Raw genomic sequence first — 24,611 nt, forward strand, 5'->3', positions numbered from 1 at the left:
GTAGTCTGTCCAACAGTCAGTGGAGCCATTTCCTATCGTGATTATCAACATACATAATACCAAACATGGTCCAACAGGAAGATGAAATGTCCTGAATGACTGATAGTGACATTACACTAATTATCCTGAAATCTATACATACTCCCTCAAGTATTAAAATAATTGAATCAGCTGGAGCTAAAAGGCATTACATCAAAATAAGCCTCTTTTTTTTCTTTCCCCTGCCCACAATGCAAGATTTAAAAGTGAGCCACATAAAAAGCTGGAGAATGGAATTACTTGTTCATCACAGTCCATACGAAGGAGAAAAGCATCATGTCACCAACTGCTTATTTTTCAGTGCTGTAGTTTGTTACATAATTCTGGTATAGGGTGGCAGCACTTCTCTATCCCAAGCTTTTAAAGACTGCGTGCACGTGCTGCTGTCTCAGTCAACAATAATCACACCAGAGATAAATCATTATTAGTGCTCGAGCTGTGATCTGTGTTGCTTTCTCTGCTGTCAGTTATCAGAAATGTCTCCAAAGAGGAAAAGAAATTAATCTAATCATAAAAAGAATGTTATAAAGAAACTGTGAAAGGTTTGGAATACATGAATTATAGTGGCCGGCGTGTTCATTGGAAAAAAGAAACAAAAGGAGAATACTGCAAGTTAGTAGTATTACAAGCATGTGGTGATAAGCTTCTGTGGAAGTTGCATCCAAAAAATGCAACCGAGGAGTGTGTTGACTTTAATTCAATTTTTTTAAGTGTCGGAAGGGATGCTCTGCAGCACTACATGAAGATGAAGTCTCTTAACTTGACAAATTTTCTTCATCTACCAGAGAAAACAGTAAAGATATCTATTTGCTAGGCTTAAATGAAGCTGTCCCTGTGAAAACACAGATCCAGGAAGTCCAAGAAAAGCTTTCTCTAGTTTGCATGCTGTAGGCATGAAAAAAGTTCACAATCTAACTCACACAGTGCTTGAGAGATACCAAAAGACAGGCATCGAATATATACTCGCACAAACAAGGTGTCTGTTGAAGTTAAAGATGCAAAAAAAATAATAATAATAATAATAATAATAAAAAACCCACAAATTCTCATTATGCTGGGAAGTAAATTCATTATTTAGATGCTCGCCTTACTGTGAAAACCACGTATGAACTCTATTGTAACAAATATCGTGATTCAACAGTAAAATATGATTGCTACAATACTTCTGTGAAAATTACAACAATCGGTTTGGAAGACCTCTCTGTGAAGAGCTAAATAGTAAATTGAAGAGCCTGCATCTTCACAATAATTCTAATTCTAAACTTACAAGCAAAGGTTGAGCTGGAGATTCATCTTTTGAAGGAGCCTGAAATTTTATCAGTGCATTTTACCTAATAAATGCTAAATCATACTGTTTTAAATTTATTTTTGTTACCAAATATAAAGTTCGGAGCTTAAAGGGATTATGTTATAATTACAAAATATTAATTTAAAGATAAATGTGAAATGGCAAACAATGCTCTACTGCCAGAAATATAGCATCTGGTAATACCGTATAACAGTGCATATATCTCTCAAGCGAACATATAATCTTTTTGAAACTATAAAGTCTCTGCCTTCTCCTGAAAGGTTGCAAAAACCGACATAATGCCTTTCGGGTATGACCAATTCAATTACAGTACAATACATAAACATAAGACGAAAAGAAAGAAGAAAATCTATGACAGGAACTTACTTTGTGGAGTAATTTGCCGCTGAGGAGTAGCTGGTGTTGTAGGTCGGGGGGGAGTAGGCAAAGGTGATGATGTACTTGGAGCAGGCAAACTAGACATTGCAGATGTTGTAGTAGTAGTTGTTGTAGTCGTCGTACATCCAGAAGGAGTTCCAGATACAGTCTCCACAACACGCATCAAAATACAGGCCTTAGGACCATAACTCTGAGCCTGAATCAGAATCAACAATCAAAAACAATTGTGTATCCTGAAGTAAACAAATTATGCTATTGTTTTAAATAGCATTTCTACTTGGTTCTTATTTCCAGATTACCATTGTACATTCCACAATAATATAATAAATTTTTGTGCTAAGGATAAGGAGTATAACTCAAAAGTAGCTGCATTTCAGGACGTAAGTCTGAAGTTCAAAAAATAGACAGAAAGTATTAATTGTAGAGATGTTGAAATGAATATGCCTACATCACCATATTTCAGAAAATTGTATTTTCATTTTTTAATAATTGTTTTCTTCTGTTAACTATTGAAAGTTAAATCACTAACTTGTACTATGAGGACCCTATATAACATGGCGTACTCTTACTCCCTTGCACGAAAGAAATATCACTAACAAGGGACACACTTGACCTCTCTTGGAGTGCCTGATTGCAGGTTACATTGTAAATTGTGTACATTGGCATCCTGAGGAGAATGAATATCATGAATGTTGTCAACATGTAAAAAAATTGCAACATGTTGAATATGGAAATGCAATCAGTCAAGGATACGGCATTTTCAAAATGTTATAAGGCATAATAATGCATCAATATAATGAAGATGTTACAGAAAAAATGCACATTATTACACTGGATATATACATACACACACAGTCAAATATAGGTATAATGAAATGCTGGGGTCCGCAAAGTTATTTTTGTGGTATTAAAATTTCGTTCAACTGAACATACACAACAACAAACCAATCTAGACATGAAATTATACCAGTATACTTATTACTTATGCCTACCTTGCCAGAAATCCTGTATTTTATATTCACTGTAGTGTAATTCAACTGTTTTTTTTACAGAGAAAAATCAGTGTAATTTTCTTTTGCATAAACTGTTGCAATATTAAACAAGTTTTTAGTGCGAGTGCTTATTTTAGTGTAAATAGAGTGTTTTAGGATCAAGTCTTATGGATTTTGGAACTTCTTTGAAAGCCAGTTTTTGAAACATGTTTGATGTAGTATGTAATAAATAAGTTATATATGTATGAAATTGTATTGATAAGCTTCATTCATAGCTCTATTTCACAAGATTCTGTTAAATGATACCAGTTAGTACAGATCAAATAGAACCAAATACAGTCAAGTTTATTAACACAAGGCTGTAGTATAGATATACAGTTAAATGGTAACATTATCACTTTAATGAATTCCATCTTCCTTGGAATATTGTTATGGGAAGGGCTATTATCTACTTAAGTAGATGCCTTGGATGTCTGTATTTTCCAATGATCAAACAGGCACATTTTCTGTGCCTGTGGAATTAACGTAGAACATTGCTGTTATTCTTACTTTCGACTTCTTCCTTCTGATGCACTTTTTTCTTTTCAATGTCAATGTACGACCTGGCATAATTTTATAAAACAAGGCTATTTCATTAGGACATCACCTGGGACACAATCTCTCACAGCTTCTCTACCTGTTCCTCCTTCCAATTTTCTACTAACTCCATTGGTGCATCTCTTGCTTCTCCACTCACAGTGCGTGGTTCCGTATCTCTTCTCTAACACTATGTAACCATCTAGTGGTGCCTTTGAAGTCGGGGACATTTAAAGATGATGCAGAACATCTAGCTTGAACACAAAGCACTGGCCCATTAACTTCCACACTTTTTTACAAACAGCCACAAACCATGCATAAATAGTGCTGTCAATCCCCTCATAGTCTTTGGCTCTCATTCTCTTTCCTCTATTTTACTTCAGTCGTTAACGAATATTGAAAACGTGGACACGCCAATGGAATATTTCTTTGCAACATTGGGTTTGATGATGATGATGATGATGATGATGATTGTTTAAAGGGGCCTAACATCTAGGTCATCGGCCCAACATGGGATTTCTTATGACCTCTGTCTATTTCTTCTAGTATTCTTAATTTCTCCTTTTAACAGAACTATTTACATTCTTTTTTCCCTGTTGAGTTAGCTGACATACTTGACCTAACAATACAAATCGCACAGAACATACCCTCTGCACACTGAAATTAACAACGAAAGGCCTACAATTCAGATGTTCACAGTACACAAGCACTTCCCTTGTTAAGTGTCAAGAAGGTGATTGTCAGCAAACCAGTTTTACATTATAGGATTGGTCATTGTAGACCCTACATATGTAATGATAAAAAGTTTTTTGTTAATTGTGCAAGATGAGAAATACCCACATCTCAAAATACACTCCAGCAGAAAACACATACACTTAGTTAATGTTATTCCAACCTGCAACTTAGACTGCGTATGGTATCAAAGATTAACAGAATTATTTCAAAACTCGTACCAACTGCCAAAACTTCTATGCTTATGTATCACCTCCCATATATCCACAGTCCTTGTAAAAATACTGTTATGATGCTTTCAGACAATGGCTTTGTCTATATGCAGCTTACATTACATAATACACAGCAAATGACTATATGTATACAAAATAAATTTGTTCAACTGGTCATATTTGATGTAGAGACTTAATTCTTTACGTTCTAGTGAAATATTAGTACTGCTGCCGTTCACTCATATTAAATTCTTTTTCATTGTGCCTTATGGAATCGTAGACTGGGATTACAAAAATTTTCATTCAACTGAAAAAATTTGTTCATCTGATACTTATTGCACCGATAAATGACTAATGATTTTGAAGAAAAGCCTCTACCTGAAGGTGACTATTCAAGCAGTACAAGACTCATATCTCCAGAGCAACAGGAATCAACAAGCCACAGTGCATACGAAGCACCGTATCTCCAACCAAAAAGTCGAGGTCCCGTGATATAGAAGACACTGATGGCATCATACAGGAGAACTCTTATGAAGACTATTACAACCATGGTTTCAACTCCTATAGCAAACTAACGAGGTGCTGTAAGTGCATCAAATGTAAATCAAATTACAAGTCAATTTTAAATTATGTGACTGGCAAGAGACAAAAAGAAGCTCACATCAAAGGAAATCTGCTGTCACAATTACAAACTTTAAAAGAGCATGAAATGTTGCAATCTGATAGATCAAGAGAATATGGATCAACAGTTCACTATTGGCATCTGCAAATGTGGGCACTAGAAGCATCTAAAATGGTTGGCCTGGTAGAGGCTGTTCTTCAAAATCATTAGTCATATATCAATGCAGTATCGGATGAACACATTTTTTCAGTTGAATGAAAACTTTTGTGATCCCCGTCTATGATTTCATAAGGCACAATGTAAAAATAATTAAATTTGAGCAAACGCCGGCGGTACCAATATTTCAGTAGAAATTAAAGAATTAAATGTCTCTTCATCAACATATGACCAGTTGAACAAATTTATTTTGTACACATATCGTCTTTGATTACTTTTATTGACAATATTAAGGCTGAATTTGGAATTTTAATAATAATAATAATAATAATAATAATAATAATAATAATAATAATAATAATAATAATAATAATAATAATAATAATAATAAAAATAATAATAACAACAACAACAACAACACTGACACAGATAGGTCTTATGGCAACGATGCGATAGGTGGGGCCTAGGAATGGGAAGGAAGCGGCCGTGGCCTTAATTAAGGTACAGCCTCAGCATTTGCCTGGTGTGAAAATGGTAAACCACATAAAACCATCTTCAGGGCTGCCAACAGTGGGATTCGAACCCACTACGAAGGTGGTTTTAAAAGTCTGTGCAAAGTCCGAGAGATGGCACCACCGGCGCGTATCGAGGTCATGTTTAGTTAGTAGCATCTCTTCAATGAACGCACACCAAGTTTCAGCCATATTGGTCTATTTCTTTGTGTTGGGCATTCGTGTGAATCAAGGAAGTCGAGTGATTTTCAAGAAATGGACGAAAAAGAATTTTGTGCGGTGATTACTTTATGAAAGGCAAAACGCCTCAGGAGACTAAAGAGAAGCTTGATAAACATTAGGGTGACTCTGCACCTTCGATTAGAACAGTTTATAAGTGGTTTCAAAATTTTCAGACTGGCCGTATGGGCACAAGTGACGCCGAACATTCTGGACGGCCTGTGGAGGTTACGAATCCAGAAATCATTGATCAAATCTATGATAGGGTGATGGATGACAGAAGAGTTAAGGTGCGTGAGAATGCTAATGCTGTAGGCATCTCGACTGAACAGGTACATAATATTTTGCATAAACAATTGGACATGAGAAAGCTATCCGCAAGATGGGTGCCGCGATTGCTCATGCTTGACCAAAAGCGGAATCGTGTGAAGTGTGCAAGGATGGTTTGCTGCTGTTCCAGAAGAATCCGGAGGACTTTAAGCGTCGTTTCATCACTGTGGATGAAACATGAATACATTACTATACTCCAGAGACTAAACCACAATCTAAACAATGGGTTACCAAGGGGGAATCTGCACCAAAAAAGGCAAAGACCGTTCCTTCGGCCGGAAAGGTTATGGCGATTGTCTTTTGGGATTCGCAAGGGATAATCCACATCGACTATCTGGAAAAGGGTAAAACTATTACAGGAGCATATTATTCTTCGTTATTGGACCGTTTGAAAACCGAGCTGCAAGAAAAACGCCCGCGATTGGCCCACAAGAAAGTCCTTTTCCATCACGACATCGCACCAGCATATACCTCAGCAGTTGTGGTCCCAAAATTAATGGAAATAGGATTCCAACTCGTTTCACATCCCCCCTATTCTCCAGACTTGGCTCCCTCGGACTACTATTTGTTCCCGAATTTGAAGAAATGGCTGGCGGGACAAAGATTTTATACAAACGAGGAGGTGATTGCAAACACTAATGGATATTTTGCAGACTTGGACAAATCCTATTATTCGGAAGGGATCAACAAACTAGAACATCGTTGGACAAAGTGTATAAGCCTAAAAGGAGACTATGTCGAAAAATAAAAAAGGTTTACCCCAAACACGTAAGTAGTTTCTATTTTTGCACAGACTTTTCAAACGCCCCTCGTATCTCCCTGATGCAAGCTCACAGCCACGCGCCCCTAACCGCACGGCCAACTCGCCCGACTGTTTTACCAGGAGAATTGTAACCAAGTGAAAGATGTAGTTAAAAGTATTGATGATAGTCATACTGCGTGTGTTCGTGAAGCAAAGTGCGCATTTGAAACTGAAACTGTATATAAAGATATCAGTTTCATCCATGTGCATTATTCGTCACTTTCAAAGGCGATTAATGGCCTAGGAACTCGTGGTGCACCCCTACACGAATCCCTTCAGTTAATTCAAAACACCATTTGTTCATTAAATGGTGTCCCTGGTGAAACTGGAGAAAAGGTTCAAAGGAAACTCAGTGCGGAGTTGGACTCAAACCCAGGACTGAAGAAGATTCAATCCATAAGCAACTATATAAATGGAATCAGAAAGTCTTTGCCCGAAGAATGTTCTGAGCAGTCAGTGCCAGTGTACAAATATTGCCCAGTTACGTCCAGCGATGTAGAATGATCATTTTTGGCGTATAAATTAATTCTCTCCGACAACAGAAAGTCATTTGCCCCTCGATAACCTACTGCCATACATCATTTTGCAAGGAATGAAACATGTTTGTCAGTTTAACACTGAGTTAAAATTAAATAATATGTTTGGTAAGTGTATTTTGTTTTATTTTTAGTGCATATTTTCGTGCATATGTGCATGCATATTTTTGGAGTTTTTAGTGCAAATGAATCCAGGCCCTATTTATAACCAATATTCTGCACCAAAGTACAAGCCTATCTTCCAACATGCTTGGCAAAAGTCAGGTTATAAGAGTAACGTACCCATATCATCGTCTGAAACTGTAATTCATGTGACTTTTGATATGGGATTCCTTGAATTCGAAAGTTATGTTGGATGTAAAAAGTTGCTTTAGTGACGTGCATATCACACTTTGCTTTAACCACTTCATTGAAATCTTAAGTCTGCACTTAGAAGAGTAATAGCAGCACTATTACATCAATAGAACAAATGTGTTTTATGTACGTAGGTGAATGAAATGTAAATCTGAATTACCTTCCACAATTTTACTGCATCTACCGAAAAATACAAAACAAGCACCTCATTTTTCTACATAGTCTTCTGAATTTAACACACATTTTTGCCATTGAATTGTCAAATTTTTTATGCTGTCCTTGAAGAAAGAAGTACATGTGTGCAGCCAGTTGCGCATATATTCCCCTACAGCTGCATCATGAAGCCGGCCCCGTGGTGTAGGGGTAGCGTGCCTGCCTCTTACCCGGAGGCCCCGGGTTCGATTCCCGGCCAGGTCAGGGATTTTTACCTGGACCTGAGGGCTGGTTCGAGGTCCACTCAGCCTACGTGATTAGAATTGAGGAGCTATCTGACGGTGAGATGGCGGCCCCGGTCTAGAAAGCCAAGAATGACGGCCGAGAGGAATCGTCGTGCTGACCACATGACACCTCGTAATCTGCAGGCCTTCGGGCTGAGCAGCGGTCGCTTGGTAGGCCAAGGCCCTTCAAGGGCTGTAGTGCCATGGGGTTTGGTTTGGTTTTGCTGCATCATGAAACTGATTTTCTACCAGCTCTTTTTCCAGCGCTCCAAACAAATAGTGGTCACTATGTGACAAATCTGGACTGTAGAAGGATTTTCCAGAGATGTCCAATGCATTTCCTCCAGTTTTTCCCATGTTACAACAGAAGTGTGGCCTTGTAATGTCATGCAGAAGAATCACACGTCAGTTGCCAGTGAAGTTTGTTGAGATATGCAGCTTTGTCTCAATGAAAAGACAGCAATACTAGGCTGCATTCACTGTCCTTCCTTCGTGCAGAACATCCACCAGCAAAATGCCCACACAGTCCCAAAAAACAGTTGCAAGGCCTTTCCAGCAAAAAGGCATGTTTCGGCCTTAACTGGCCCGGCTGCACCTCATGCCAGTCACTCCCTGCTTGCTTGTTTTGACTTCGGGGTGTAACGATGAACCCAAGTTCATCAACAGTCACAAAGCAACGCAGAAAATGATCTCTTTCCTCCTCGTAGGAATTCCCATACCTCTGACAAACATCCTGACGGTTTTCTTTTCTTTTTTTAAAGAAGATGAGGAACCCACAACACAGACAATTTCTGAAAGTTAAATTCATCATTGATGATGGCTTGAACACTCCACAAAGCTTATTCCCGAGTGAAGCAATTTCAGAAATTTTAATGTGCTGATCTTCTTCAATGCGGTCACGTACAGCACAAATTGTGTTTGCAGTGATGTTTGTCCACGGCCGTCTTCGTCTGAGCACTTCTTCCCGTCCTGCCAAAAATTGTTTGTGCCGTTCATACACCTGGGTCTTTGAAAGGGTTGCTTCCTCAAACTGTGCATGGAGCCTTCTCAAAATTTCCAAATATCTGGTGCCTAGTTTTGCTAGAACCTTAATGATGCGCTGTGCAATGGACATGCGTACCATTTGCTCGCTAAGGGTGTCGTTCTGCAGTGTGCGACACATCAAGACCCCTACTCCGCACATCCTCACCAACATCCTCTCAAAGCCCCACCCATTTCCATTTGTTATCAGAGGCACTAATTTTAAATTCCGGTTTATATTTGATGCACCTTGCATCATAATTACATTAATGAGAAGGTTTGTGACACTGTTGATGGAAAAGTAACACGATATACTATCTGTGTCTGACGAGGAGTCGCGGCAGCTTGTAGGTATGGCACGAGTAACATATACTACACTCTTAGCTAAAAACATTAGTCGTGACAGACAATGCGAGTTCTCTGAGTCAATGCACATTCATTATCGAACTATTCATTTTGCAGCCGAACAGTAAGTGTATGATTAAGGCACAATTGCACTACCTCTTTGAAACTTCACGACAGGATCCCAATTCGCAAGAATCATAGCGGACGGAACATATGTTTATTGTCAGGCCTTGAAACTTGAGATGGGCGCATGCGCGGCAGCCATGCTTAACCCTCGCACCTCTTACCCTGCATCCATGCGACTTCTCGTCAAATGACCATAGTACTCATAACATTGAATTGTGTGGGGTTTTTTCCTCATATTTTCCTTCTGTTACACAAGTTCTTGTCTCAGGACTTGAATAGACGATTATTGGTATGGCTCTTGAGGTAGAATGCACCATTCTGCAAGGGAATGACTCAGACCACTGTTACATTGTGATGAACGATCTACATTCTAATAAGCATGTTTCCATGCTGTTCAGGGCATTCAAGGTCAAAGGTGTCCCCCGTAAATAAAAGATCAGTGAAAAATCTATAACATCAAATGGGAAACAGAAAAGAAAAGGAAAACCTTTCAATTTAACTTTTCAAGATAATATTCCTTCCAAGAGGTCAAAAATTGGATGAACTTTTTCAGAAGATGCAGATTTTCTCTTCAAATTTTCATAAACTTTCTCCATTAACAAACACAGAGAGACAAACTCTGGGCTATAGACAAACTATAACACCATGTATAATTTTAATGGTAACAAACTCTGGGCTATAGACAAACTATAACACCATGTATAATTTTAATGGCTTTCTGGATTGTCTGAAACGTAATGATGTACCAAATACAAGACAGTCTCTCAGTATTAATTCATGTTTTATTTTTTTCCTATCATTCAAGGATTACTAGAATATTCTCAATTATGAGAGAGATGAAAATAGGAGGTGATTTATTCAAGATTCATTAGACTTCTTTCCACTTTCAGCAATTCACTCTGTGCAATGAACCCTACTACCAATAAATAATGAAAAAGAGAGAAAAATTATTTTCACTATACATCTTCAGCATAATATGAATTCCATTTTAACTCTAAATACTAAAGCTGCCTCTGTGAATCAGTGGTAGAGTGTAGTTCTCTGGATCCCAAGATCGCGGGTTCAAACTCGGCAGAGGTAGTTGGATTTTTGAAGGGCGGAAAAAAGTCCATTCGACACTCCATGTCGTACGAAGTCGGCATGTAAAAGATCTCTGGTGACACATTTGGTGTTTACCCGAAAAAATTCATTAAATCTCAGCCAAAGACGTCCAAGAGAGTTTCGGTTTACTCTGTCTGCCATCTAGTGGGCCTGGAGTAAAATGGAACGTCAAAATTGACGAGCAGACAGCCAGATGGCGTCAAATTGAAATGTCTGCACACAGTAGCTGAGGCCATACGATTATTATTATTTATTCTAACTACTAAAATGTGTGCTCTAAACATTCTGGACATATGTAGCCTACCATCATGTACTCACCTCAACAGTGATGAGAGACACCAAAGTATCTATAGCACCATGAACTCTAACAATGCAATTGCATGCCCGTTCACCAAGGGAGGACAGCGAGTACAAACACTCCAAAGTGTAGATAAGCAGCATGATGTCATGCAGTGTTAAGTACGAACACACTTGGTCATACACCTAGAAAGAGATAAGTTGTTTCATTATTTTTATCGAATTGGTGAGAATACAATGCAGGGTGAGAGACTGAGATTTTGAAGTCAAATCAATTAAATTTATATATTAATTATTAACAAATAGTAAGTGAAAACAGATATTTTTCTGCTCCACCCTAATTAATCATATAATCCATTAACTGGTTCATTACCAATGTAGCAGAAATGTAAATTCTACTATTCAGGAACATTTTAAAAAAACTATATAGTTATAATTCAACTTCTGTCACTTACATGGTTCTACATGGAAAAAATATACTTTAAACACAAGTCAGATTGGTAAACAAGTAACAACGGTGCACCATCTATGATGCTACAGGTTCTATATCTAACGTAAAGGCAAGAACAAGTCAGAGTGGTAAACAAGTAATAACGATGCACCATCTATGATGCTACAGGTTCTATATCTAACGTAAAGGCAAGAAATATATTTATTTTTTATTTTTCACTTTTTTTTTACAATCTGCTTTACATCGCACCAATGCACATAGGTTGACATAATGGCAACAAAGTGATAGGAAAGGACTAGGAGTGGGAAGGAAGCGCCTGTGGCCTTAAATTAAGGTACAGCCCCGGCCTTGCCTAGTGAGAAAGTGGGAAACCACGGAAAGCCATCTTCAGGGCTGCCAACTATAGAATTTGCATTCACCATTTCCCAAATGCAAGCTGATAGCTACATGACCCAAACCACGTGGCCACTTGCTCAGTACTCAACAATAAAAATCAAACAAAAGTATATGGAAAGTATTTACAAAAGAAAATCAAACAAAAGTACATGGAAGGTATTTACAAAAGAGGAAGCTGTACTTTCAAATTTATTCTGAATCATCGCTCGTATACAAACGGCCTCATGTAACGTGACAATCCTGAAGACTTAGTTCTTTCAAGTAAAACCTTTGATATCATTTTGTCCTTGTTTAGTTGTAAGTAGGGTTCAGAGACTAGTAATTAATGGATTTGAGGTAATAAGCAACCGGTGCATTAAGTCCATGATGTATTCCTGGCAAACAGTTAATACTGACATATAGGGTGCATGTAGGAAGCTATGTCTCTTCCATGTAATATAATCTTATGCATGCTCCCAGGTACAGAACACCAAAAATACTCCTGTACAAATAAGTCCAAAGTTTGCTTTACTTTATGCAAAAAAAAAAAAGAGAGAGAGAGACAGACAGACCAAGCAGTATTCCCATCACTTGTGTTGCCTATTTGCTTTTTAGGCATATCTACCAGCAAACCAAACCGAGGAATCATTCTAGATCAAACTTCTTTCTTTCGTATATTTTTATTTCATTTTTGGCTCCTCCAACCTGCCAAGTTTTGATCTCCAATCTGTATGAAATATGAAGGACATATTCCAAAAACCAAATTCATGAATGAAGTGGTTGACAGTCCAAAACACAAAGAGCTTTCATCTACGGATTTTTGTTAAGGATGAGTTAGGTTCTACATCTCTCTTGCCTTTGCTCCAAATAAATTACAAGTCTGGGTAGATGCACATGATTCTGCAAGTGATTTACCCCATCTACACAGAACCCTTGGAGTACAAGCTTCGAAATCATTTTCCAGTCTACCTGATCTGTTTCTACATAAGCTATGGGTGGGGGGCAGAGGAGGAGAAAACATTAAATCTGTACCTTAATTTTGTTTACTTCTGTCACTATGACAGAGATTGATTCCTCAAAAAAAAAAAAAAAAAAAAAAAAAAAAAAAAAAAAAAAAAATTTCAACAGGCAACAATATCTTGTCGAAGAAGCTGCAGGATTTTGTCAAACCACAGTTTTATGGCCCTCGTTTACATCGTAAATTTCCCGGCATGACTGAAATACTATACAAACTCTGTTTGTGCAAATGTCTTCTAAAAAGCTACCGCTTTTGCTCGGATCTGTCACACTTCATAATGTAGTAAAGAGGATACAATTTACAATGATGTCCTTCAGCCTCGTCACAAATACGCTAACACTAACTCATTGGCAGGCAACTGCTTCATCTGGAGATTACGACTGATTTTCAAGAGATTTTCGGGCTTTTGATTTTAGCATCTTGCGTAGGAAAAGCAAAACAGAGCTGCTTTAGAATACCTGCCGGGTCCCATTTTCCACTTTTCACAGTTTCAGTTCAACGGTCTTGGACAGTTCTTATAACTCTTCAATTCTACAAGTGATTTAGCTTTCTACACCGAACCTTCGGAGTACAAGATTTGAAATCATTTTCCAGTCTACCTGATCGTTTTCTAGGGTCATGATACAATGGTTTGTGCATTGCTTGAAGGACAGTTTCAGATAAATTCAACCTGTTTTCAAACAATGACATATTTGCTGTAATGAATGAAATTTGAGGAATCATCCTAGAAAAAAAAAAAGAAAAAAAGGAGTGGGGGGGGGGGAGGGGGATGAAATAGTAACAGTGCACAAATTTGAGCAAGTTTAGTTTTCAGCTGCCTATGATCCCATCTTTGCAATGTCAACAGACACAACACTGGGAAACTCCAAGAAATACTTTGAAACTGTACTTGAAATTCACACTTGCAATCTTACCTTTATAAGCCAGATAAAGAGATGACCGTTCCACATACACTACCATCACAACTAATGCTATCGATCGAAAAACCTCAGGACACTGCAGTGCAACAGTGAACTGTCTGACCAATGTAAGCATCAATACCACAATTACGGAGATAAATTTGACACTTGCAAGACTGAGTAAAGTTTGGCTAGTTCCCTAAAACTTCACACTATGCGGTAGAGCAAAGCATGTCGGTTCCCACAGCGAGAAACATCCGGGTTCATCCTTTTCTCTTTTTTTTTTTTCTTTTTTTTTTTTGCTAGGGGCTTTACGCCGCACCGACACAGATAGGTCTTATGGCAACGATGGGATAGGAATGGCCTAGGAGTTGGAAGGAAGCGGCCGTGGCCTTAATTAAGGTACAGCCCCAGCATTTGCCTGGTGTGAAAATGGGAAACCACGGAAAACCATCTTCAGGGCTGCCGACAGTGGGATTCGAACTCCCTATCTCCCGGATGCAAGCTCACAGCCGCACGCCTCTACGCGCACGGCCAACTCGCCCGGTATACCAGATCCTTTTCTCATCATGCAGTTGGCTATAGAGCTATTCCATCGAATGCCTCCCCGAACTTCACTACTTTTCTAATATGCAGTGCCTGTTTACCATAATACTGTAATCCAACAGCAGCAGAGTAATCCTGCTTGGCATCTTCATTTACGAAGATTAGCTACTCTTCTTCTTAAGGCATATTAAGCATTTTGAAGAGACACTGTCAGGTCAGTCTATAATTTTTCTAAAGATTTCTAGGACAGAATTTAATGAAAATTGGTATCTAAAGTCGGGGAATAAAATACTATAGTCTAGGTTATAAATAAAGTTATTCACACTGGATGAAATGGTAGTTTAGGGAAAGGTGCCTAAAATTTAATTTTTTTCTTTGCTAATTGCTTTACGTTGCACCAACACAGATGGGTCTTATGGCGACGATGGGACAGGAAAGGGCTAGGAGTGGGAAGGAAGTGGCCGTGGACTTAATTAAGGTACAGCCCCAGCATTTGCCTGGTGTGAAAATGGGAAACCACGGAAAACCATTTTCAGGGCTGCCAACAGTGGGGTTCGAACCTACTATCTCCCGAATACTGGATACCGGCCACACTTAAGCGACTGCAGCTAAATTTAATTTTTAAATACCTATGTAATTTAATAAAATCTTATTCACAACATGTACAAGACTTCCTCTAGAATGCTATATACAATGTAGGATTCCATAGCAAAGCACGGGTACTTAAGCTAGTATATACAGTACATAAAGTTGGACTTCTAGAAGACAAATTGGGGCACAATTTTATTTTATAGGCAGAAGAATTACCAATTGGAATAATTTACCAAGGCAGATATTCAGTAGACATCAGACTTCTTTGAAATAATTTAAGAAAAACTAGGTAAACAAATGATAGGGAATATGCCTAGGTGACAGCCCTAAATGCAAGTCAGTGGTGATTGATTGGTTAATTGGATTAAAATATGAAACGTAACAAATGAATTTTCCCAAGCACACGATTAGACAAAAGGAGTCTCCAGAATGGCATACATTAGTTATATTGTGAAACCCATTTTTTTCAATATAGTGGTCATGAAATGTCAAAATCCATCAAAAACTGGGTGTCAAATTTTGCAAAAAATACAACAGACTATTCCCTTCATTCACATCAGTTTTCAAAAGGAATAATCGAACTGACACCAAGCAGAACTATGGTGGAGACTCCCACCTGAGGTTACAATATTACATTAAATTACTTTCCCCCAGTCAACCGTGGATGATAATTGTGAGTTAGATGGTTGGTTCTTATCTTCATTTTATTCACCCTAATCCCCTTTATGACTGCTGGTGATTATCGAACAGCATTTTTCCTACATCCTGAATATGCGAGAAAACTTCAGATTACAAAATGCCATAGGAGGGGGCGAATAAAGTCAAACAGGACAAACAAAAGATGGTGGTGGTCATTGTTCCTTTGAGGAGTGAAACAACATTATATAACTGATAAAGAAAATGAGTTCTGACCTCTCAAAGTATGTTAGGATCCGGTTTTAAAAAAAAGACAGCCCTGGAAGGTAAACATACGAAAGCTTCGCTTGAGCTCAAGAGCAAGAGTTGATGTAGGGGGAGTTAGGACTAAAAAAGTTAACAAGAGTCTGGCATAAATGGAAGGAATAGCAGACTCAGCTGGGTTCTATGGATGTCACATACACCTGACAGCTTATGAGCACCTGGGAAAATTGGAGAAAACACCAGCAGAAGTGACGGATGATTCAGCTACAGCCTTGTCAATAGCCACACTAATGGGAAATATTTTATAGCTCTCCATGTAGGCCTAGGTCAGGCGAATCATGTTCACTAATTCAACACCATACTGAAGTAAATTTAAACTTACCTTCTGGTCTAGATAGCGAAGCATCACATCCTCATTTTCATCCTTCTGACTCAGCTTGTTAAGAATCTCAAGACAGGACACAACTACCATACGGTCTTGAGATGCCAAACCACGCGTAACTGTAGCAACAAGACCCGCTGCCAAACGATCGGCCAAGGGGTCCTCCACCAAAACTTCACTGGCCACATTTCCCAGCATATCAAGTCCCAGCTGATGTAGGCAATTCCACCGTGAACCAGCGCACAACAACAGAAAGCGGAGAAAGCACGAATTACGAGCCAGGACAGTCACATTCTCCTCACTAAAACTGAGATTACGCAAGATAGTAGCAATTTGAAGTACACGTTGTCCAAAATAGTCCTGTGTACCAAGTGTACGCCCAAGGCAAAACAAATCTCTGTCCGATTCCTCAAATTTTAATCGCGATTGATTTTGCTGCCCCTCTTCATCTTGAGGTTCACTAATTTCCTCTTCTACAACATCAACATCCATTGCTTCTACAACACTTCCGACAGAAATGTTGTTTTCCACATCTACACTTTCATTCACACTTGACAAAGATAACAAATCTGGTAGTTCTTTCGTATTGTGTTTCACAAATTTTGTTTCAAATGCGAGTTCACTTATATCACTGTCCACTACAGTATCCAACCAGAATTGGCGTAAGGAATGCTTTCGCATGTTGCTGTATACTTCATCGAAGAGAGGCCGAAGAGTTGCTGAAATGATCAAATTACAATTTACTAATAACTTAAGTGATTAAACTTTTGTTTAGAAACAGAAAATATGGAAAAAAAAAAAAAAAATTCAGAAATATAAATGGTAATAGTACTTACGATGGTTGAATACACCTGCATGAGCTAAAAGGAAGTCCACAAGACGCGGGCACTTGTCCAATCGAAGGGTATGTTTTCCCTCGTTGGACAACAATGTGCAGACATTGATGGCAAAGTCTTGTTCATTCGGCAATGGTGACAGCAATGACAATGCCAATCGATCATAATCTGATGCCTTGTACAGATCTGCTGACAATCCATTGTAACTTCTCAAGTTTTCTGAGAAAAGAAAAACAAGGGTAAATCTGTCAGCTGAATATTTACTTACACACACACACACACACACACACACACACACAACACAACACACACACTAGTGCCAAAATTTCAAATTTCCACCTGAAATTCTCTAAATATGAATGTATTTATTTATTTATTTATTTATTTATTTATTTATTTATTTATTTATTTATTTATTTATTTATTTATTTATTTATTTATTTATTTATTTATTTATTTATCAATTTAGTTATTTGTGACTTTACTAGTAGCAAAGATAGGGCTCATGGTCTCTTATATTTAACCACATACATTACAGGACAATAAAATAAATAAACTACTGTATTCTGAAAAAATATACTATTCTATAACAAAATCAAAGATAACTAAACTAAATAAAAGATCTGAAGAACATAAAATGAAGAAAGAAAGCAAAGCTAAACAAACAAAAGAAATGTGAAGCATGAAAGTAAAAAAGAAGAGAAAAAACAATACATCACAATGATAATGAGTAAAATACAAACTGAAAACATCAGCCAATGTTAAACAGAACCATGCCCAACTCGATAGGTAGTTGCTGCCTTCTATACTTGACAGTTCTACATCGATGACGTCAGTTTTGGTACATCAACATGGAAGCTTCAGTCTTGTTTGCACGATAGCTTAATAGCAGATTGCTATTTCAACATTAGCCGGCCCCGTGGTGTAGGGGTAGCGTTTCTGCCTCTTACCTGGAGGCCCCAGGTTCGATTCCCGGCCAGGTCAGGGATTTTTACCTGGACCTGAGGGCTGGTTCAAGGTCCACTCAGCCTACGAGATTAGAATTGAGGAGCTATCTGACTGTGAGATAGCGGCCCCGGTCTAGAAAGCCAAGAATAACGGCCGAGAGGATTCGTCGTGCTGACCACACGACACCTCGTAATCTGCAGGCCTTCGGGCTGAACAGCGGTCGCTTGGTAGGCCCAGGCCCTTCAAGGGCCGTAGTGCCATGGGATTTGGGGGATTTGGGAATTTCAACATTATTAAAGGTGTTTGTTGGTGTTTTCAAGTGATACTACTAAGAAAATAGAGTCATTAAAATGTTCCTTCTGCAGCAGTGTGCATTTTCTACTATAGGGTTGTAGTTTGAGCAGCCCGATGTTAACAAAGCAAGCATTGTTATGTTATGTGAATCCACTGAACTATCATGAATTGTCAAAAGTGCTTTAAAATTTAGTGTTTAATTATTGTTATCATCATCATCATCATCATCATCATCATCATCATCATCATCATCATCATCATAATTGTAACCTCTGTGGCTCAGACGGCAGCACGTCGGCCTCTAACCGCTGGGTTCCGTGGTTCAAATCCCGGTCACTCCATGTGAGATTTGTGCTGGACAAAACGGAGGCGGGACATGTTTTTCTCCGGGTACTCCCGTTTTCCCAGTCATCTTTCATTCCAGCAACACTCTCCACTACCATTTCACTTCATCTGTCAGTCATTAACCATTGCCCCAAAGGAGTGCAACAGGCTTCGGCAGCCGGCACAATTCCTATCCTCGCCGCAAGATGGGCGCTTCCTTCATTTCATCCCTCACCCGGTCACTGACTGGAAAACAGGTTGTAGGTTTTTCATATTATCATCATTATTATTATTATTATTATTATTATTATTATATGTGATAGTACAGTGTAGGCTCCTCTTTACAAAATGGAATGAACATGTGGTGTGCCTAATTGTACATCCAATTACCGTTCATTATGTAAGAAGCCATCTCATCATGAGCATTTCCTGGTACAAAAGAAAGCGAGATAAATGGATTCATGCTATACACCATGCTGATTTAAATCCATGTGTCTCTATTAGACATGCTTCTGAAAATCATATAATTCAGGTAGGCGCTGCAAAAAGACTAGATGGTTCCGGTTTAACTTTGCCGAAGGGAAATCCAAGATCAAATGATGCTCTGCCAACTATACTTCCTGGACAACCAAACCCTGCCAAACGAAAATCGCCAGAAGAAAGGAGAAGGAACATATTGCTGAATGATGAACTAAACTTCAATGCAAGGTGTGAAGGAGACATGGTATAAATTTACTTGTAGGTAAGTTAACAAGTATAAATGTACTTGAATTGTTTAGCAAAATTTATGTTGATAAGGTTTTGTTTTTACAAACTTGAAAACGAAAACATTCCAACTGTCAAGGTATCTGTACGAATTTTCGAAGACTTAAGTGTGCAACTATTCAAAAACTCAATTTAAAGTCAAGAATTTCATAATAAATTTCATTTATTAAATGATTTTGTAATTTTAATCAACAACATATCTTGTATTGATAAGGTGGATCTTGTACAATTTAACTTATTGTTTTGTCAAAAACTCAAGTTTCCAAATAATTAGAACTCACGTGTGTAAAAGAAATATTTTATTATTATCATCGCCATCAACACTGTGAGGTTCTTCAATGAATCAAAACAAAGTCAGTATAACAAATTTAGAAAATACCTGCAAAAGAGAACATTTACTAACAGATTATACCGGAAAAATATTGAAGTATTCTTCTATGATAGTGACTGTGTTACAGAGCGCCTTAGGATCACGTACATTTAGAGTGAAAAGTAATATTATTTCGAGTGACAGACCAACTCCTGACATTTTTAAAAAATATGCAATTTGCTTTACGGTGCGCCGACACAGATAGATCATATGGCGACGACAGGAAAAGCCTAAGAGTGAGAAGGAAGCGGCCGTGGCCTTAACTAAGGCACAGTCCCAACATTTGCCTATAAGACTAAATCACCTGAAGGTTTCAAAAGATATTTTAATGTATCATGGCATTTTTAATGTATCATAGCCATCGTGGCATACAGAGTCCGGCTCCATGGCTAAATGGTTAGCGTGCTGGCCTTTGGTCCAGTGGCTCCCGGTTCGATTCCCGGCCGGATCGGGGATTTTAACCTTAATTCCGATGGCTCGGGGGGGGGGGTGTGTGTGCCGTATTCATCAGTGGAAATCATAGGTAGGGCCCCATCATCACAGACGCGCAGGTCGCCTATACGGTGTCACCTCGAAAGACCTGCACCAGGCCTCTTCGGAGGCCACAAGCCATTGATTAATGGCATACAGAACACCATGGCTGTGCGGTAATGAAACATTATCAAGACTCCTCTACTGGCCGTGTTTACTTTCTCAAATGAAAACAACAAAAACAGAAAAGCCTGAACCAAACATGGCATCAAGGATATGGATAGACTTTTCATTAAGCAGGGCATCTAAAGAAATCAAAAGCTGTGAAAAGAAACAGAACGATGAACTGACGTACAAGTAACCACAACACAATTACTGGCGGATAATCAAGAACAGTACTTTCAGGTATTTTTTCCCACATTTATAATTCTATTATTCTTCGTATACTTCTGTACATTGGATATTGTATTTGAAAAAAAAATTTAACGTTAGCAGAACGCTCGAAAGGACTTATCTCTCCTCGAATCTATCAGTTTCGAACCGGCAACACCTACTAAATTCCCACGCCACAGGCAACAAGAAAGTTTCTATAAGGAAATACTTGAAAAAAATGCATACACGTCATTATTACGAGTCAGTACTCGTGTTACAGCTTTCTGAACGACATTTGTGAAATTCTCGTGTGTTAAGAATTTGAAGTTAAGATACTGACGCACTGCAAAGGGAAGAGGCAAACAATGTAATACGGAATTGTGCTGGAAGATCGGAATCATAACACTGCTGGAAGAAGCCTACCATTAAAGAATCTAAATTATTGACAAGTTACCTGAAATATTAGATTATTTAATATTTGAAGATAATACTGTGATAATAATAAAAAGACTTAACTATTTTGGAGAATACAATAATCGAACCGTTATTAACGAGTTATTAATGGAGTTCATTATTTTCAAAGATGTTAGTAACACCACAGATAGATTTTAAAAATTCTCCGAGAGGATCCTATCAACCATCAGTTCAACGATCGATGAAGAAGTGAACGAATCCCCTATACGTTATTTTAACTTCAGTCTTTCCCTTCAAATAATGTTCGAACACAAAAATGCACGCTTCTTTCTTAAATGACTTAATTTGTCTAGTGTTATAACATTTATTTATAGGAAAATAAAATTGGAAGACTGTAAAAACAATATGAAATGCAATGTGGGTAGCTAAATAGGTAGGCAGTTAACTTGCTTTAAGTTTTACATGACTTTACATCGTGATCACAGCCACCGGACCTCCAGTTTCACGTGGAATCAGAACCGCAGGAACTCTACTTTTCATTTTTTTAACACACGCACTAGGTGGGCAGTACAAAAGCCGTAGTACTGAAAGAATGCACGCAGGCTGGAAACATGAGGTCAAGGAAAGGACCTCGCACCGAAACCCCCTGTGGGTGGGGGCGGTAGAATAACACCCACGGTATCCCCTGCCTGTCGTAAGAGGCGACTAAAAGGGGCCCCAGGAGCTCTGATCTTTAGAGCGTGGGTTGGCGACCACGGGGCCCTCAGTTGAGTTCTGGCATTGCTTCCACTTACTCGTGCCTGGCTCCTCACTTCCAACTATCCTATCCGACCTCCCTTGGTCAACTCTTGTTCTTTTCCGACCCCGACGCTATTAGGTTTGCGAGGGCTAGGGAGTCTTTCATTTTCACGCCTGTCGTGGCCCTTGTCTTCCTTTGGCCGATATCTTCATTTTTCGAAGTGTCGGCCCCCTTCCATTTTGTTCTCTCTGATTAGTGTTATTATTATTAATAACACTAATCATCTTAGGAAGGGAAGGAAAAAGGAAATGAACAGTGTTTTGAGTAATTCAGGTGAACTCATAATAGATCCCAGGGAATCACTGGAGAGGTGGAGGGAATATTTTGAACATCTTCTCAATGTAAAAGGAAATCATCCTGGTGGTGTTGCAAACAGCCAAGCTCATGGGGAGGAGGAAAAGTATGTTGGTGAAATTATGCTTGAGGAAGTGGAAAGGATAGTAAATAAACTCCGTAGTCATAAGGCAGCAGGAATAGATGAAATTAGACCTGAAATGGTGAAGTACAGCGGGAAGGCAGGGATGAAATGGCTTCACAGAGTAGTAAAATTAGCGTGGAGTGTTGGTAAGGTACCCCCAGATTGGACAAAAGCAGTAATTGCACCTATCTATAAGCAAGGGAACAGGAAGGATTGCAACAACTATCGAGGTATCTCATTGATTAGTATATAGTATATAGTATTAGTATATAGTATAGTATATAGTAAAGTAAAGCTAATGCAGTGAGCTCGCAGTTGCAATCAGCAGTATTCTGTAAGAAGGAAGTCAGCTCCCAGACGAAACTATTCACTGGCATCCTGGAAGGGAGGGTGCGATCAGTCGTTGAGAGGAAGCTGGATGAAAAAAAAGTGTGGTTTCAGACCACAGAGAGGCTGTCAGGATCAGATTTTCAGTATGCGCCAGGTAATTGAAAAATGCTACGAGAGGAATAGGCAGTTGTGTTTATGTTTCGTAGATTTAGAGAAAGCATATGACAGGGTACCGAGGGAAAAGATGTTCGCCATACTGAGGGACTATGGAATTAAAGGGAGATTATTAAAATCAATCAAAGGCATTTATGTTGACAAGTGGGCTTCAGTGAGAATTTATGGTAGAATGTATTCTTGGTTCAGGGTACTTACAGGAGTTAGACAAGGCTGTAATCTTTCACCTTTGCTGTTCGTAGTTTACATGGACCATCTGCTGAAAGGTATAAAATGGCAGGGAGGGATTCAGTTAGGTGGAAATGTAGTAAGCAGTTTGGCCTATGCTGGCGACTTGGTCTTAATGGGCAGACTGTGCCGAAAGCCTGCAGTCTAATATCTTGGAACTTGAAAATAGGTGCAATGAGTATGGTATGAAAATTAGCCTCTCGAAGACTAAATTGATGTCAGTAGGTAAGAAATTCAACAGAATCGAATGTCAGATTGGTGATACTAAGCTAGAACAGGTCGATAATTTCAAGTATTTAGGTTGTGTGTTCTCCCAGGATGGTAATATAGTAAGTGGGATTGAATCAAGGTGTAGTAAAGCTAATGCAGCGAGCTCGCAGTTGCAATCAGCAGTATTCTGTAAGAAGGAAGTCAGCTCCCAGACGAAACTATCTTTACATCGGTCTGTTTTCAGACCAACTTTGCTTTACGGGAGCGAAAGCTGGGTGGACTCAGGATATCTTATTCATAAGTTAGAAGTAACAGACATGAAAGTAGCGAGAATGATTGCTGGTACAAACAGGTGGGAACAATGGCAGGAGGGTACTCGGAATGAGGAGATAAAGGCTAATTTAGGAATGAACTCGATGGATGAAGCTGTACGCATAAACCGGCTTCGGTGGTGGCGTCATGTGAGGCGAATGGAGGAGGATAGGTTACCTAGGAGAATAATGGACTCTGTTATGGAGGGTAAGAGAAGTAGAGGGAGACCAAGACGACGATGGTTAGACTCGGTTTCTAACGATTTAAAGATAAGAGGTATAGAACTAAATGAGGCCACAACACTAGTTGCAAATCGAGGATTGTGGCGACGTTTAGTAAATTCTTAGAGGCTTGCAGACTGAACGCTGAAAGGCATAACAGTCTATAATGATAATGTATGTATGATTAGTGATATATAGAGGATGGTTGCCTAGCTGTACTTCCTCTTAAAACAATAATCACCACCACCACCACCACCACCACCACCACCACCACCACCACCACCTCGCACCGAATGCAAATAATCTCGAAATGCACATTTTACAAGCTTGATTGATGATTAACCTACAGGTTAGCCATATCTATGTAACAGCAACGTGATAACCTCTATTGTACCACACTGATTGCCCTTTCAAAACAATATTTCAGTACCTTTAATTTACGGAAAACGTAGCTATGGGCAGAGCCAAACTAAATGATAACGGATTACACTATGTATCAACTTAATCCGATGATTATCTTGCGGGAAGAGAGGCGGGGGCAGGGGGAAAGAAAGAAAGAAAGAAAGAAAGAAAGAAGGAAGGAAGGAAGGAAGGAAGGAAGGAAGGAAGTAGAAAAATGATTTAGACGAAGTGGTGTCAGAAGTCAGACGATTTCATAAACGAGAGTAGTGGTTTACGAGTTAAGACCCTTGGAACGATACCATCAAACCATAAATCACTGGAATAAAACAGTATAAGAAAGAAATATGTATGCATCTATCGTGACAACTAACAACAACGTTAATAACGGACGAAATGCAGTGCTATCATCTCCTGTATCTCAGTGCGAGTAAAATTTCCGCAACTACAATCACGGACATAAGTGCTG

General features: G+C 38.8%; 1 protein-coding gene across 5 annotated transcripts in view; it reads right to left on the reverse strand.

Annotated features, from left to right (window-relative positions):
• The window catches only part of Bap170 (Brahma associated protein 170kD), a 484,022-nt gene that overhangs the window by 199,570 nt on the left and 259,841 nt on the right, over positions 1 to 24,611 (reverse strand). For all 5 annotated transcript variants that reach the window (XM_067143530.2, XM_067143531.2, XM_067143529.2 and 2 more), the window contains exons 5-8: positions 17,094 to 17,312; positions 16,258 to 16,976; positions 11,117 to 11,281; positions 1,715 to 1,922 (exon numbers count right to left, since the gene is read on the reverse strand). In XM_067143530.2, the coding sequence (XP_066999631.2) occupies positions 1,715 to 1,922; positions 11,117 to 11,281; positions 16,258 to 16,976; positions 17,094 to 17,312 (1,311 nt within the window). The remainder of the gene's footprint in view (positions 1 to 1,714; positions 1,923 to 11,116; positions 11,282 to 16,257; positions 16,977 to 17,093; positions 17,313 to 24,611) is intronic.

The sequence above is a fragment of the Anabrus simplex genome, chromosome 3, assembly GCF_040414725.1.
Source record: "Anabrus simplex isolate iqAnaSimp1 chromosome 3, ASM4041472v1, whole genome shotgun sequence".
NCBI classification, from domain to species: domain Eukaryota; kingdom Metazoa; phylum Arthropoda; class Insecta; order Orthoptera; family Tettigoniidae; genus Anabrus; species Anabrus simplex.